The following is a 17,634-nucleotide window of genomic DNA, read 5'->3' as shown; positions in this document are numbered from 1 at the left end:
GTTAAGAACATGCCTACTAAGAGTAATTTTACTGTCTCTTCTATTTTAATAGATGCACATGCAGTGGTGGAACAAAAACACAATGTTTGCGGCACAGAAGTTCACACTTCACTGTTTTACTCAAGTTTGCAAAAGGCTTTAACTGGAGAAAAACCAACCCTGACTGATACCATCACAAAAGTCAACATTTCTGTCAGTGAAGATCTACTTCGTTTCTTTGAAACCAATGAGGGATGTAGAAAACAGCTGGAGAGTGATGCCAAACTGTTTCATGCCAAAGTTCTTATTGACAGCACTGCAGCACCAAGTGAAATTATACTGGAGATGGACGTCAACAAAGAGTCCCTGGCTGCACTGCTAATTGCACCCACTTGGGAGTCCAAGACAATGAGGGAAGTTCAATCCTTTTTGAGCAGATACGCTACAGAAGAGCTGCCACTGGACGAGGACGTCTGGAAGAGAGTTGAAAACGACTGTGACGGTCTCCTCACGGTTGATACAGCGCTCTTCTACAAGGAGCGCAACTCTAAAGTTGTAATTACTGGAGTGAAAGAGCAGGTCAGGATCCTTTCGGACAAGATCAGGACACTCCTGAAGAACGCTACTGTTGAGGTGGAAGTGGAAAGAAACACGATCGAGGCAACAATTCAACTAGACTGCAAAGAAACATTTGATCTAATAAAAGAGCGTGTGCAGTCCAAATTAGGGGAGGTGAGTTTATCCCATGATGAGAATAAGCACATAATATCTCTCAGAGGTCTGAAGGACAAAGTAAACTCAGTGGAGATGTTCATCAAAGACGCACAGAAGAACATAATCACGCACCAGCTGAACCTATCTTCTAATCTGATTCACTTTCTAAAGTCACTGGATCTTCAGAAGTTTGAGCAAGACAACCACATTCCAGCTAGACTTCTAAACCGAAAGGATTTTTTTGGGATCTTGGTTGAGAAAGTAAACCTGAAGAGAGCTGAAGACAAAATCGGTGAGATTCTCAAAGAGGAGGTTATACAACTTCCTCCCAATCAAACTGGAGAAGATTGGACATGCTTTCTCAGGAATCTGCAAGATGAAGAGTCATTTCAGAAAGCCAACGACATCAGGATCACACAATCAAACATGCAGGTTACAATATGTGGGTTTTCTAATGCAGTTGCAGATGTTTCAGGAAAAGTGAGGAGATATCTGGAGAACAAGGAACCAACGACTGAGAACGTCCCTCTCAAATCTGTGCGAGAGGTCGAATTTGTCGACTCCTGCCTAAATCTGTCCGAACTCCCTGAACTCAAGCGGCTTGGTGCAACGGTACTTGCTTACAGAGCATCAAATTCTCCTTGTCTGAAGGTCACGGCAGCTAAAGACAACATTAAAGATGCCGTGGGTGTTGTACAGAAGCAGTTGTCATCAATTGTCGTGGAGAAGCATAAGTATTGCAAAGCAGGAGAAGCGAAGGTTCTGGAGAAGCACGAAGCCAATGTGAAGACAAAAGCCAGAGAGAAGCAGTGCAGCCTGTATTTATCACAAGAGCAAATGGTTACGTCCGGCCCTCCGAAGAGCTTCACACACAAAATAGGCAATTTGATGACTCTGAGCATCATAGAGGGAGACCTGCAGCATTTTACAGCCGACGCTTTGACCTGTCCGATGAATGGCAATCTCAATTTCAATAACCCTGTGGCTCAGCGCTTTCTCCAGTTTGGAGGCGACAAGATTACAGAAGTGTGTAAAACTCCCCAGAAAGAAAAGCAGTCTCTTCTGCCTGGAGATGTGCTGCTCAGCGATGCTGGAAAACTCAGCGCCGGGACGCTCATTTATGCAGTGCTCCCGCAGAAAGGTCAGACGCTGGACTCGCACTACCTTCAGTTGGCCGTGCATAACAGTCTCCTGAGAGCCGAGAGGAAAGGATGCGCCTCCATTGCAATGCCAGCAATCGGTTGTAAAACTTTTGGATTCTCTGTTAAAGAAAGTTGCATGGCACTTCGAGCAGCTGTACTGCAGTTCTGCGCCGACCATCAGAATTCACCTACGAATATTAGAAATATCAGTGTAGTGGACTCAGATGAGAAGATCATTGAGGAGTACGACGCTCTGATCCAGGAACTAGTATGATCCTTCCTATTTCACAGACCTCAAATGTTTACCAACACTGCAAAAAAATGATGTTCTTCCTGAGTGTTTCTGTCTTGTTTTCCAGTACAAACATCTAAACATTCTTAAAATCAAGATGCATTTACTTGAGAATCAAAATGAATTAAAGGGTTAGTTCACCCAAAAATTTAAATTCTGTCATTTATTACTCACGCTCATGTCGTTCCAGACCTGTAAGACCTTCGTTCATCTTCAGAACGCAAATAGCCAGCAATGACATTTCCTCTCTCAAGATCCATAAAGGTACTAAAAACATATTTAAATCAGTTCATGTGAGTACAGTGGTTCAATATTAATATTATAAAGCGACGAGAATATTTTTGGTGCGCCAAAAAAAAAACAAAATAACTAATTATTTAGTGATGGCCGATTTCAAAACACTGCTTCAGGAAGCTTTGGAGCGTTATGAATCAGCGTGTCGAATCAGCGGTTCGGAGCGCCAAAGTCATGTGATTTCAGCAGTTTGGCGGTTTGACACGCGATCCGAATCATGATTCAACACGCTGATTCATAACGCTCCGAATCTTCCTGAAGCAGTGTTTTGAAATCGGCCATCACTATATAAGTTATTATTTTGGTTTTTTTGGCGCACCAAAAATATTCTTGTGGCTTTATAATATTAATATTGAACCACTGTACTCACATGAACTGATTTAAATATGTTTTTAGTACCTTTATGGATCTTGAGAGAGGAAATGTCATTGCTCCCTATGTAGGCCTCACGGAGCCATCGGATTCAACAAAAATATCTTAATTTGTGTTCTGAAGATGAACGAAGGTCTTACGGGTGTAAAACGGCACGAGGGTGAGTAATTAATGACAGAATTTTCATTTTAAGATATTAAAGGGTTAGTTCGCCCAAAAATTAAAATTCTGTCATTAATTACTCGCCCTCATGTCGTTCCACATCCGTTAGACGTACGTTCATCTTCAGAACACAAATTAAGATCTTTTTGATTAAATCTGAGAGCTTTCTGTCCCTCCATTGACAGTCTATGCAACTACCACTTTCAAGCACCAGAAAGGAAGGAAATACATCATTAAAGTAATCCATGTGACTCCAGTGGTTTAACCCCAATTTTATGAAGCGACGCAAGTGCTTTGTTTGTGCAAAAAACATAATTTTATTTACAAATTAATTTAAAACACACATTCACGAGAGCAGCACCACACATGCATGTTGTGTTGATGCGAGAGAAGACATTGTTGAGTGTGGAGATTTTGTAAATAAAGGGGTAAATTATGTTTTGTTTTTTTCCGCAAACACTGAGGTTAAATCACTGGAGTCACATGGATTAATGTAATGATGTCTTTACTACCTTTCTGGGTCTTGAAAGTGGTAGTTGCGTAGGCTGTCAATGGAGGGACAGAAAGCTCTCAGATTTCATTAAAATATCTTAATTTGTGTTCTGAAGATGAACGAAGGTCTTACGGGTGTGGAACGCCATGAGGGCGAGTAATAAATGACAGAATTTTCATTTTTGGGTGAACTAACCCTTTAAGTGAGATTATGCTTAAAACAAGAACAAATATCTGCCAGTGGAGTCAGAAGAATAAACTTAATTCAAAGAGAAAACAGTTATTTTTCTGACCCCAATGGCAGATATTTGTCATTGTTTTAAGCACAAACTAACTTCATTTTGATGTTTTTTTCAGCATACAAGACTTAATATCTTAAGTCATTTTGCTCCTCAAGTAAATGTATCTTGATTTAAGAATGTTTAGATATTTGTACTGGAAAACAACATTCATTTCATATCAGCATCAAAGCTATATTCAAGGCAAACTCAAAATGCAAAACACTCATTATAGCAAAAATATTTAAATTAATTATATACAGTCATTTAACAATATTATCTCTACAAACAAAACAAATTAAATTAAAAACAACGGTACTACTACTACTACTAATATTTCAATTTGATATTCAATAAAAATGCTAATATTTTCCCAGGAGAAACCTTCTTAAAAATGTCCATAAATGTACTTTATGAAAATAAAAATGTTGCTTAATATCATTTAAAGCGGGACATTCCAATAAAATATGCTTTACAGTCAAGGAAGACTTACAAAAATCATATAAAGGCTTTCAATAAACATACATGGGTAATTCTTGTGTGACCAATTTGACATCTCAAATATACAGTCTGATCATTTCTATTTTCAAAATGAAAACAATTAGGACTTTCATTTATAACTGGATTCACTTCATATAGTTTGTTATGGACACATTCCATCTGTCACTTTTTGGAAATGTACAAACTCAGTGTGCGTTTAATGCTGGAAAACAAGACAAAAATACTGAAGAAGAAAATCATTTTTTGCAGTGCATGTTTTATCATTGATCACATATATTTTATTATTAACAGGGATTTCCTGACATGTCAACAAAAATCTCCCAACCATCCTGGAAGCTTAAACACGGATCAGACAAAAGAGGTACCGTATTTTTTTCTGCCTTCCTGTAGCTCAAATAGTAGAGCGCAGTGTTAGCAACCCCAAGGTCATGGGTTTGATTCCCAGTGAAATACATAAACTGATTTAATGTATACCTTGAAAGCTTCGGATAAAAGCATCTGCCAAATGCATAAATGTACTACTGGTGGTCATCATGTTTCCTAGACTCCATCTGAAGGATTAGAAGTTACTCATATACTTTTCTTTTCACATGACTGTGAATTCAATCAGTGCTGATCAATGGTGTGCCGATATGCCTCAAAAAGGGTGACATCACCACAGAGACAGTGGACGTCATTGTGAATTCAACAAACACAAGTTTAGATCTTAACACCGGTAAGTGTTTTTTTTTTTTTTTTGCTGTAGCATCAATACTAAAATTACATCATCACACTTTTACCTGAGACTACTGCAAAGATTTGGGTTATTATAGTTATTAATGTACATAATACATTATTCAGTACAGTGTTGTCCAGTCTTGTTTCCATCTAATCATCATCATTTTACAGGCGTTTCTGGTGCCATCTTAAAAGCTGCCGGACAATCTGTTGTTGACGAATGCAAAAAGCAAGGTATCATCATAATGGCTCTGAATATTGAGTAATACTTATATTATAATGGTAGTGCTGAGTGATTTCATTCAGACTTGTGTTTGCAGCTCCTCTGAAATCAGGTGCAGCAGTGATGACGGGCGCTGGAGCGCTTCAGTGTAAGAATATCGCTCAAATGGTCGGGCCGGGGAACGTCGCAGACATCACAGCCTCTCTGGGGAAGGTTTTGAACCTCTGTGAGGGCAAAATGGCCACAACTCTGGCCATTCCTGCCATTGGAACAGGCACGACAGCAACCATAATATTTGTTATTTACAAATATTCTTTCTCAGAGTAATTGTGGAAGCCCATTTCTGCCACATAGGGAAAAAATGCTTTGATAAATCTTATTTATGACATAAAAAGTCAAAACTATGACATATTAAGGGTACTAAGTGACATGATGTACTAAGTTATAATTTTGACTTTTTATCTCATAATTGACAAAAAGTCATAATTATGGCAAAAATACTGAGGAAGAAAATCACTTTTTGCAGTGCATCTTATCATTGATCACCTATATTTTATTATTAACAGGGATTTCCTGACATGTCAATATTGTCATAATTATGAGATAAAAAGTCGAAATTATGAGATAAAAGCCGGAATTTACATAAAAAGTCGAAATTATGAGATAAAAAGTCGGAATTGACAATAAAAAGTCGTAAGTATGAAATACCAAGTCTTAATTATGAGATAAAAAGTCAAAAATATTTTAATTTTTTTTCAATTTCAACATTTTATCTCATAATTATGACAAAAAGTTATAATTATGACATATTGTTATAATGAGATAAAAAGTTGAAATTATGACATACTAAGTCATTATGAGATATAAAGTCATAATTATGACATCATAATTATATAGATAAAAAAAATCAAAAATTGGACAAGGTCGAAATTTGACTTTTTATCTCATTATTATGACATAAAAGTCATAATAATGACATACATAGTCATTATGAGATAAAAAGTCAAAATTATGGCATACCAAGTCAAAATTATTACGTACTCATATACTTATTACGCAAGTCATTATGAGATATAAAGTCATAATTATGACAAAAAGGCGAAATTAACAGTTAATTATGAGATTAAGTCAAAATTATGATATATTAAGTCCTAATTCTGATGTACTAAGTCGTAATTTCAACTTTTTTCTTAAAATTATCATAATTTTGACTTTTTATCTTATAATTATGATTTTTTTAAAATGTCATAATAATGCTATACAAAAAGCATATTTTTTCTTGTGGTGGAAATGGGCATCCATAAGAAGTATCAAGTCTTAAGCAATAATCTTGTTTTCCGCAGGACGAGGTGGCTTTGATCCGAAAGAATCCATCAAAGCTATTCTCACAGCAATCGAGAAACATCTGAAGGAGCCGAACTCATCCTGCTTCAGGAGCATCAGTGTCGTGGCGTTCGAACAGAAGACCTTTGATGCCTTTCGTGAATACTTTAAAGTGTGGAACAAGGTTAATGCTGATAAAATAACAAAGTGTCCAGTGCATCAGTGTCCAGATTTCTTTTTCATCATTTTAAATTTTTTGTTAAATTTGTTTTTCCCCAGCCTGCATGCGGCAAGATGCCCGAAAATCAAGGTTTTGACAACTCCTTCATGCTTATTCGCAAAAAAATTTGCTATAGATTTTTAGATGCATGATAAGTCTGTTTCCATGTAATAGTTCTGCTATTTCCAGGAGTGAATATTAAGTATTTATTTTTAATTTTTCTTGTCCTCTATAGTCAAAATCGGAAGCGTCAGAATTGAGGTAAAGAAAGGTGACATCACTAATGAAACTGTCCGAGGGATTGTAAACACTACCAACAGAGACATGAGTCTGAGAGGAGGTCTGTATGATCAAATATACCTCAAAATATACTGTATATACCATATATATACATTTACTTTAAAATAAGCCATGCACGACTACTGATTTCTACTAGTCAAATACTTGTCAGAACAATACCTGAGTTACTTGAGTATGTAACCGTTGAAAAAAAGACTATTAAATAATAATAGTTTGTCTTAGCGAGTGTTTATTAATTGACAGCCAAATGTTTGCAACAATTACCTCTCTTACATGCAGTGTGAAAACATTAAAATGACGTGTTTTAATTTTGTATTTAACATGCAAAAAAATGTTGTAAACTGACACGCAACATTATAACCCTAACATCCTCGTCTTTGACGTCAAACAATATGTGCATACATAAAATGAATTTTATTCATATTAATATAACAGTTAGCTTACAACATTAACCTCCTCATATAGCATTTTGCAGGTCTTCAACAGTAAAATCAATAATGGATCTGTACCCACATCACTTAACAGGGTCATGACATGCATTTTTTATTTTAATATGTTCCTCGAGGTTCACTTATAATTTTAATAAAGTTTTTTGCACAAAAAACCAACAAAAATATATGTGGAAAAAAACCCTCATTCTGACCCTCTGTCAGTTTTTATGTCTTGTCTGTAAATGGCACTGTTATGATTGGCTAACGTCACTGCAAAGGAAACATTTTCAACACCCACTCGCTATTGCACACGAGTAGGTATGTTTTGAAAACATTATCCATATGAAACCATCGTTTACATTATGAAATCATTTACTTGCGGTTTATGATGCAGCTGCTGTCAGATCCAGTAAAGTTGGTTGATTCATCTGTCAGCAAAAGTTTCTTTGCGAACTCTATTACACCGTGCCTCGTTTACAAAATAATCTACAGTCAAATGCTCCGAACAAACATATAATCCTCTGACGCGATCCGGGACGCCGTTAAAAATAATACATCCACTTGTTCCTGATGCTGGTATCCTTCTGAAGTCTCCACAGAAATTAGCAAATGAGCTGTTTAAACTGGACGCGTCAAAGAGATCGTCCTTTCACTTTTCCATTTGTTCTGTTGTCGACAAACTTAAATGTGTGGAGTCAGAAACTGACCGCGCATCTGTATACTGTATCAGTGTAGATCAGCTGTTAAGCAACTAAACGCCAGTGGGCGGGGCCTATGGTGTGATGATGTAAAACAATGATGATGTCATGCACTGGAGGCAGTCATATGCAAATGTATTTGCTAGTGTGATGTCACAGATCCCGCAATATCCAAACGAGCAGTTTTTGGAGCTTTATTAAATAAATGCTTTGTCTATAATGAGAAGGATGTTTTAAAGGGTTAGTTCACCCAAAAATGAAAATAATGTCATTTATTACTCACCCTCATGTCGTTCCACACCCGTAAGACCTTCATTAATCTTCAGAACACAAATTAAGATATTTTTGATGAAATCCGATGGCTCAGTGAGGCCTGCATCGCCAGCAATGACATTTCCTCTCTCAAGATCCATTAATGTACTAAAAACATGTACATGTGAGTACAGTGGTTCAATATTAATATTATAAAGCGACGAGAATATTTTTGGTGCACCAAAAAAAAAAAATAACGACTTATACAGTGATGGCCGATTTCAAAACACTGCTTCATGAAGATTCGGAGCGTTATAAATCAGCGTATCGAATCATGATTCGGATCGCGTGTCAAACCGGCAAACTGCTGAAATCACGTGACTTTGGCGCTCCGAACCGCTGATTCAACACAAAAGATTCATAACGCTCCGAAGCTTCATGAAGCAGTGTTTTGAAATCGGCCATCACTATATAAGTCGTCATTTTGTTTTTTTTGGTGCACCAAAAATATTCTCGTCGCTTTATAATATTAATATTGAACCACTGTACTCACATGAACTGATTTAAATATGTTTTTAGTACATTAATGGATCTTGAGAGAGGAAATGTCATTGCTGGCTATGCAGGCCTCACTGAGCCATCGGATTTCAACAAAAATATCTTAATTTGTGTTCCGAAGATTAATGAAGGTCTTACGGGTGTGGAACGACATGAGGGTGAGTAATAAATGACACATTTTTGGGTGAACTAACCCTTTAAGATATGAACTTGCAGGATTTTTTAATGGTACAAAGACCTCCTGTGTCAAAAGATCAAGGCAAATTTCATTTCTCATTTCATGACCCCTTTAAAATTTTCACTCAAATCGTTCAAAAATAGTTCATAATAGAATAAGAAAAAATTCATACAGTCTGTTTGCTGTCATCATCCTCCTGCCACATACTCTCTTCGGTCACGGTCATGGCTTGATGTTATGCTTAAGTAGATACTCAATGGCTTCCGACAGTGCCAACCTAGTGGTTCAAGTAGTCGACTACCCGACACTGAAATCTAAAGTTTTAAAACATGTTCAGTGTGTCTCAGCATGACAAGCTCAAAATCTCCTTGTTCTTCAGGTGTATCGGGTGCCATATTTAAAGCAGCGGGAGCGTCTGTGGAGCAGGAGTGTAAAAAACACGGTGAGAGCTTTACACACCACATAATCAGACCTTGATAATAATCAATCACATGAGCAAGAGATGTTCTGGATATCAGCTGTGATTGGGCCGCACTGATACTGATACAAAATTAAAGTCAGAAACGTATTAAATCATTATGTGTCTACAAGTCTGGTGGGACTAAATGATAGCCACACACAAACATACGTCGACACTGAAAAAAAGTCATGTCACCTTTATTTCTACAGCGCTTTATACAATACAGATTGATTCAAAGCATCTTCACAGTAATAAAGCTGCTTTGAAACAATCTGTATTGCATAAAGCGCTGTAGAAGTAAAGATGACCTGACTTGAACAAGCATCTGACCTACTGGTTTCTTCATCACCGAAGGTTCGCTCCAGAATGACGTCGCAGCCTGTGACCAGCGGTGGGAACCTGCACTGTGATGTCATCATTCACATGGTCGGCCCGCACGCGGCCGCAGAGGTCAGATCACGCGTGAAGAATGTTCTGGAGCGCTGCGAGGAGAAGCAGATCACCACGGTCTCCTTCCCTGCCGTCGGCACTGGTACGGATGATGGCTGTTAAACAGGTTTTAAATGCTGCATGTGAATGACGTCTCACTCCATCTGCTGGCCGTTATTAAAGGTGGAGGAGGAGTTCAGGCTGCGGATGCCATCGCTGCCATGCTGCAGGCCTTTGAAGATCATCTGACTCCAAACGTCTCAACCGTGATCAAGCTCATCTACATTGTGATTAACCAGGACGATGTCCTGCAAGAGTTTCAGAAAGGTCTCAAAACATGGACTGCAAATATACAGGTAGTGACGCCAACCATAACCAAGATGATTGTGCAAAAATGAATGATTGTTCACTGCAAAATGTTTTTTTTCCTCAGTATTTTTGTAGTACAAATGTCTACACATTCTTAAAGGGTTAGTTCACCCAAAAATGAAATTTCTGTCATCATTTACTCACCCTCATGGCGTTCCACACCAGTAAGACCTCCGTTCATCTCCGGAATTAAGATATTTTTGATGAAATACGAGAGGTTTCTGATCCCCAAGAAACATAATGGTCCAGAAAAGTAGTAAAAACATCGACATGAACGTCATGAGGGCGAGTAATTAATGACAGAAATTTCATTTTTGGGTGAACTAACCCTTTAAAATCAAAATACATTTACTTGACAAGCAAAATGACTTAAGATATTAAGTCTTGTTTTCTGAACAGTTTGTCAAAGTTTTTGCTTAAAACAAGAACAAATATCTGCCAATGGAGAATTCAAAGGGACTCCATTGGCAGATATTTGTTCTTGTTTTAAGCAAAAACTCACTTAATTTTCATACATTGTTCAGAAAACAAGACTTAAAGGGTTAGTTCACCCAAAAATGAAATTTCTGTCATTAATCACTCACCCGTCATGTCGTTCCACACCCGTAAGACCTTCGTTCATCTTCGGAACGCAAATTAAGATATTTTTGATGAAATCCGAGAGGCTTCCCTAAGAGAAAGCAAAGTAATTACCACATTCAAGGTCCAGAAAAGTAGTAAAAACATTGTTAAAATAGTCCATGTGACTACAGTGGTTCAACCTTAATGTTATGAAGTGACGAGAATACTATTTGTGAGCAAAAAAAAAAATTTATTCAACAATTTCATCTTCCCTGACAATTTTATTATGCTGTTGAGCCCATTGGCAAAAACTCACTTGTTTTCTGAACAATGTATCAAAATTAAGACTTAATATCTTCAGTCATTTTGCTCCTCAAGTAAATGTATCTTGATTTAAGAATGTTTAGATATTTGTACTGGAAAAGAAGACAAAAATACTGAGGAACAACATAATTTTTTTGCAGTTTAGTGTAAATGCTTTTGTGCACATTTAATTAACATCAACTAGGAAAGTGAGGAGGATGATGATGATGATGATGATGAAGATGGTGATGGTGATGATGAGTGGGATGATTATAGCTCAGCAGACGAAAGCTCTTCATCTGACCAAGAAGCTGATGCGAGCGGTAATGCGGATTTTGATGATGCATCCTTTTGTAAATGTGTTGCTATAGATGTTTCACATTTGCTTAAAATATTTACACTTCACCAGCAAACCCAATGGAGGTGAGAATGGGCCCAATTAGAGTCAAGGTTTGTAGTGGTGACATCACCAAAGAGACCGTTGAGGCCATTGTTAACAGCACCAACACAAGCCTCGATCTGAACTCAGGTGAGTTTGTTTTTAAATTTACGTGATTATTGAACTGAACTGAATCAACACAAAACTGAATAATGACACTATTGTTGCAGAATTTGAATTTGGCTCGTTTTTGAAGAAGTTTGCATCATTTATTCTATTATTTTCCTGTTTTTTTACTGTGAAGCTGCTTTGAAACAATCTGTGTTGTATAAAGCGGTTTATAAAACAGTTAGTTCCTGTCCTTGATTCTGATTGGTCAATAGCTGTTTTTTATTTACGATAAAACACGTCTATGACCGCTTCACCCAACGGTTCTGTGTATCACTACACAACACCTTTAGCAGCCACTCTTAGCAATGTAAACTGTTTGTTCTCAATCGATATTGTTCATTGAAGCTTACTGTATTATGTAGAAGAGTATTGTGAGAAAGAGATCGAGTGAGCGAGTTTATTCAGATTTAGCATTTTCCTTCAGGTCAGTCCTGTGTTCATAATAAAAAATCTGTTTAAATGTCAGATGTATTATCTTGTCCTTTTAACATTTAAGGGGTTTTCCCATGACTGACAGCGCTAGTCAAAGCATTTGTCAGTTGCGTCTTGTTCTGTGTTCACAACAATTCAGTCTTTTCAATATAAAAGTCTTCGCTACTGACTGACACACTCATAAAGAGAGTCTTTACTGCCATCTAATGGCGTAATAATGTAACTTCTGTTGCTGTTCATGGTCAGGGACTATTTTTTCCGGCGGAAGGAAGGCTTTTAGTGACAGTTTACTTCATGAAAGTTGCATTGATACATATTTTTGGCTTTAATGTTTGTATTGTGTGGTAAATGTTTTATAAAAGCAATACTCGAGGCTAGTGCTGTATCGTGAATAAGTCACACTCCGCTTCACGTCGTGCCTAACAACGCCCTTCAGCCGTGAATTATTCACGATACAACACAGCCTCGAGTACCTTATTGCTTATTTAGAAATAAAAGTAACCAATGTATGTCTTCACGCACAGGTGTATCAGGAGCCATTCTCAAAGCGTCAGGACAAACAGTGGTGAACGAGTGCAAAACAAAAGGTACAACCTTCATAAATTCGGGCATTTCTGCCCATCACAACCTCTAAACAAAATAATTGTTCATTTATTCTCTCCTGAATAAAGTGCCTCAGCCTGCCGATGGCGTGATCTTGACCAAAGCAGGAAAGCTTTCAAATATCAAACACATCGTTCATATGGTTGGGCAGACCAGTGAGAAAGGCATCAGCAGCTCCATGTATAAAGTTCTGAGGTTGTGTGAAGAAAACCACATTCAGTCAGTCTCATTCCCAGCTCTTGGAACGGGTAAGTTCATGCATTGAGAAATACAGATGAGCAAAGACAAACCAAGAGTTCTGGATGAAAACAAAATGTCTGATGTCCTTTAGGAGCTGGAAACCTGGCAGCAGCAGGAGTCGCCAATGCAATGACTGAAGCTCTGATGAAATTCATAAAGGACTCACCGAAACATCTGAAGCACGTCCACATTGTGATCTTCCAAGCGAAACTGCTGCCTGACTTTCAGGAAGCTGTCAAGAAGTGCAAGAAGATTTCTCGGAATGCTTCTGGTAGGTTTCAGTGCATTAAACAGAGTGCGCACATACAAACTTGGACAGGTGCAGAGTCAAAATTACAGAAATAAAAAAACCCGCACACTCCTGTATCTGCTCCTATACACTGCAAAAAATTCCTCAGCTGGAACTAACCTGGTTACTTGTGTGTTTTTAACAGTACGTCAGCAGCCACCGGTGAGCCGGACTCAACTACCTACCTCAACTACTCAAATTTTTTGTCTAGCCAAAGAAACGGCTGCTGTGTCGTTCCCCGTTATGTCGGTTGACGTTTACGGAACGTCCCATACAAACCTGGCCGAGGTCAAGAGACACCTGGATGAACTGATCTCTGATGAGTGCATCAGTAAAGACGTCCAGTCGAGACACATCGCCGACCTTCTTGAAACAGACAAGAAGGCCATCGTGAGCCTCAGCCGAACCAATCAGGTCAGCGTTCTGGTGACCAGTCTAGATAAGTTAACAGTATCAGGGAAAAAAGACGATGTCTTGGATGCCGTGCTGAAGATAAACGGGTTCATCCAAGCAGCGCGAGACCGAGAGATGCGAGCAGGTGAGGTGAAGCGTCTGCGGGAGACGTTGTGTTGGGAGCGGGCCCGAGGAGATCTCTGGGAGCCGCTGGATCCCGCCGTCAGCTACGACATCGAGCTCGCCTACCACACCAAGCAGAAGAGCTTTCAGTACCAGGAGAATGGCGAGAGCTACACGGTGGACTTCAGCGAGAAGAAGCTCACGAACAGCAAGCAGGAGTCCTGCAGGATCAAGAGGACTCTGCTGGGAGATTCGGATACGGGTACGAGTTAAAAATCCGAATGTTTTTCATGAGAATCAGAAGCATCAGTCTGTACATCACTGCAAAAAATGATTTTCTTACTTAGATATTTGTACTTGGGAAAACAAGAGAAAAATACTAAAAATTCTTAATTCTACATTTACTTGAGAAGCAAAATGACTATATTAAAATATTAAGTCTTGTTTTCTGGAAAATGTGTCAAAATGAAGTGAGTTTTTGCTTAAAGCAAGATCAAATATCTGTCAGTGGGGTCAGAAAAATAAACTTAATTCAAAGGGAAAACAAGCCTATTTTTTCTTACTCCACTGGCAAATATTTTTTCTTGTTTTAAGCATGAAGTCAATAAATTTTTCAGCATACAAAACTTAATATCTTCTCCAGTTAATTTAAGACTATTTAGATATTTGTACTGGAAAAGAAGACAAAGATACTGAGGATGAACATCATTTGTTTGCAGTGCAGTTTGATTTACAGTTAAGCATCAGATGTCCAGTGAGTGTCGTCTGAAGCTGAATCAGATTTATGATGGCTGTGCTTTCTGTAACTTCACTTGTTTGTTTCCCAGCAATCATTCATCCTCCTCCAACATGGACCAAAATGGATGGACGGGATTTAGAAATAATCACCTTACAATCAGATTCAGAGGAGTACAAGAAGATAAAAACAGCCTTTCTGAGCTCCAGTATCCACCCTGACGTGTTACCCGTACAGGTTGAACAGGTAAAATGACGATTGAAAATGATCTTCCTCAGTATTTTAATCTTGTTTTCCAATAAAATATCTAAACTTTCTTAAATCAAGATACATTTACTTGAGAAGAAAATTGACTTCAGATATTAAGTCCTGTTTTCTGAAAAAGCTTTTGCTTCAAACAAGAAAAAAAATCTGTCAACTGGGTCATTAAATTCATGTAAAGTCTTTATTGGGACATGACTTGACGATTATGTGACTCTGAGTTTTTAGCGCCACATATCAAGCATTTATGTAACATCATTTGTGAATTAATGGTTGTTATTTTAATTAAATAAAGTTTATTAATCAAGGGAGGCATGTTATGTTACCTTTGAACACCGTTGTTAAATTTTACACAAGCTTCAAAATCGGAGAAAAAGGAGTTTATATGAGTGAACCGTATCAAAAGGGAACATTTTTTACATTGTGTGACTTTGATTTCATGTTTACAGGCCTGTGTTTATTATTAATGTCTGAAATGTTTTTTTCAGATTGACAGGATTCAGAATCAGTCCCTGTGGCAGAGATACTGTGTGCTGAAACAGGGCGTGGATAAGAAATATCCCAAACAGACAAACGAGCGCAAGCTTTATCACGGAACGACCAAAGACATATGCCAAAAAATCAACAAGAATGGCTTCAACCGAAGCTTCTGTGGGAGAAACGGTACGTCTCAGGTCTTCGTTTGCACAGCTGACCCAAAATTGCCTGTTTTTTTTCTTTTATTAATTAGAGAACATAAAAAAATATATAAAATGACATGCACGTTCTATTATATGCCAGGGAGCAAGAAAATAATACGCTTTTTGAAACGATTTACACGGATTTCTTTTTAGAAGAATCAAAAGTCAGACTTTAAGTTTTCAAAAAAAGGTTAATATGACTAAATTTACACTTGTGGATAAAATATATAGCCAAAAACATAGTAAGTTTGATTAAATAAAAACATCAGAATCTTCTATTTCATAATTATGGAAGGTTGTTTCCACCATGGAATAAAACATTTATAGAGAATTGTGACTTTACACTGTAAAATGTTTTTTTTCCCCTCAACATTTGTCTTGTTTTCCAGTACAAATATCTAAACATTCTTAAATCAAGATAAATCAAAATGACAAGATATTAAGTCTTGTTTTTTGAAAAATCATCAAAATTAACTGAGCTTATGCTTAAAACAAGAACAAATATCTGCCAGTTTTTATTCTGTGGTTTCTTCACGATACTGACCTCTGACACGTGGTTTGTTTCAAGCGGTCGTTCACGGAGACGGCACATACTTCGCTAAAGAGGCCTGGTACTCCTGCCAGGATCAGTATTCCAACCCAGACGACAAAGGGCTGAAGTACATCTACCTAGCGCGAGTGGTGACGGGGAACATGTGTAAGAGCAGACAAGGAATGAAGGAGCCGGATCCTATCAACCCTGCTGACCCACGGGCCGGTCTGCACGACTGCGCTGTGGACAGCCTACAGAACCCGTTCATCTTTGTGGTGTTCTGTGACGCAGGAGCGTATCCAGAGTACCTCATCACCTTCAAATCTAAATTCTGAATGCACTCAGATCTCTATCTGACAAGCACATGACCAAGTTTACAAACTCTGATGACAGACGGACAGACAGATAGATGGGTGTCTAGATGACTTTGACCTTGTCACAAATATATTACCAGGACAAACACAAGAACAAATGTTTTCAGATGCAACTTTTATCAGTAGCGCTGTCTATCACCAAAACACAACAAAACAAAAAACAACAATCACTAAATTAATTGGTAACAACTTATAATAAGGTCATATTTGTTAACTAATTAATGCATTAACTAACATGAACGATATATTTTTTACAGCATTTATTAACCTTTGTTAATGTTAAATGTTCATGTTAGTTCAAAGTGCATTAACTGATGTCAACAAATACATTTTTAAGATTAATAAATCCTGTAGAAGTATTGTTCATTGTTAGTTCATTTAAGCGTATTAAATATTACCAGATACAACTTTTGATCTTAAAAATGTATTAGTAAATGTTGAGATTAACATTTAAGATTAATAAATGCTTTAGAAGTATTTTTCATTGTTAGTTTCCTGTTAACTAATGTTAACAATTTTGTAAAGTGTAATGGTGAATATATTCATCATAACTGCCCATCAGATGATCACTGAACTCTGTGATCCGTTCACACACAACACATTGTTGTGTTTGGACATTTTTAAGACTTATTATGATTATCCCTTTGTCACAATATTTTAATAATTAATCATATAGGTAACATATAGACCACCTGTAGTCAATAATTTTATCCCTTAAAAACAAAATTACATATTTTCCTTGAAAAAAAAATCTTCATTCCTTAAAATAGCTTGAATGTAACTCGACACCCTTGCCTCATTTAGTATACACAGTTCTATGAATATGCAAAATAGCCCCGCCTCCACTCACTCACACCAGCTCAGAGATCCACTCGATCACACGTTGACGTGATTGGTTACAAGATAGTTTATGACGTCAGAAACACCAGCAATTTCAACTTTTTGAGACTGTCTTTAGATCACTGCAGTTTTAAGAAGAAAACATTCGGCAATGGTGTCGACTTATGAATTTGCACATGGTTTATCTTAAACTTGATTTTCACCACAGGGGGCCTTTAAATCAACAGCCCTACAGAAGGTTTTTCAGTGTTTTAATCATTCTGAATGTATGAAGGATTGATTTAGTCTGTATCTGAAACTTTTTAACAAAAATAAACATTTTTGTGATTTTCA

At 37.5% G+C, this 17,634-nt stretch overlaps 1 protein-coding gene across 1 annotated transcript in view; it reads left to right on the top strand.

The window, feature by feature from the left end:
* Positions 1 to 17,634, top strand: part of parp14rs3 (poly(ADP-ribose) polymerase family member 14-related sequence 3) — a 25,083-nt gene extending 7,449 nt beyond the window's left edge. Inside the window, 21 exon segments of the mRNA XM_051905297.1 lie at positions 53 to 2,103; positions 4,518 to 4,587; positions 4,837 to 4,941; positions 5,115 to 5,177; positions 5,264 to 5,440; positions 6,510 to 6,673; positions 6,769 to 6,799; positions 6,945 to 7,049; positions 9,506 to 9,568; positions 9,941 to 9,966; positions 9,968 to 10,118; positions 10,199 to 10,371; positions 11,454 to 11,571; positions 11,658 to 11,777; positions 12,755 to 12,817; positions 12,902 to 13,081; positions 13,165 to 13,344; positions 13,508 to 14,140; positions 14,706 to 14,860; positions 15,364 to 15,538; positions 16,124 to 17,634. Of these exon segments, the coding sequence (XP_051761257.1) occupies positions 53 to 2,103; positions 4,518 to 4,587; positions 4,837 to 4,941; positions 5,115 to 5,177; positions 5,264 to 5,440; positions 6,510 to 6,673; positions 6,769 to 6,799; positions 6,945 to 7,049; positions 9,506 to 9,568; positions 9,941 to 9,966; positions 9,968 to 10,118; positions 10,199 to 10,371; positions 11,454 to 11,571; positions 11,658 to 11,777; positions 12,755 to 12,817; positions 12,902 to 13,081; positions 13,165 to 13,344; positions 13,508 to 14,140; positions 14,706 to 14,860; positions 15,364 to 15,538; positions 16,124 to 16,422 (5,102 nt within the window). The 3' untranslated portion in view covers positions 16,423 to 17,634.

Source organism: Ctenopharyngodon idella, chromosome 9 (genome assembly GCF_019924925.1).
Source record: "Ctenopharyngodon idella isolate HZGC_01 chromosome 9, HZGC01, whole genome shotgun sequence".
NCBI lineage: Eukaryota > Metazoa > Chordata > Actinopteri > Cypriniformes > Xenocyprididae > Ctenopharyngodon > Ctenopharyngodon idella.
This window is presented reverse-complemented; position numbering and strand designations above follow the sequence as displayed.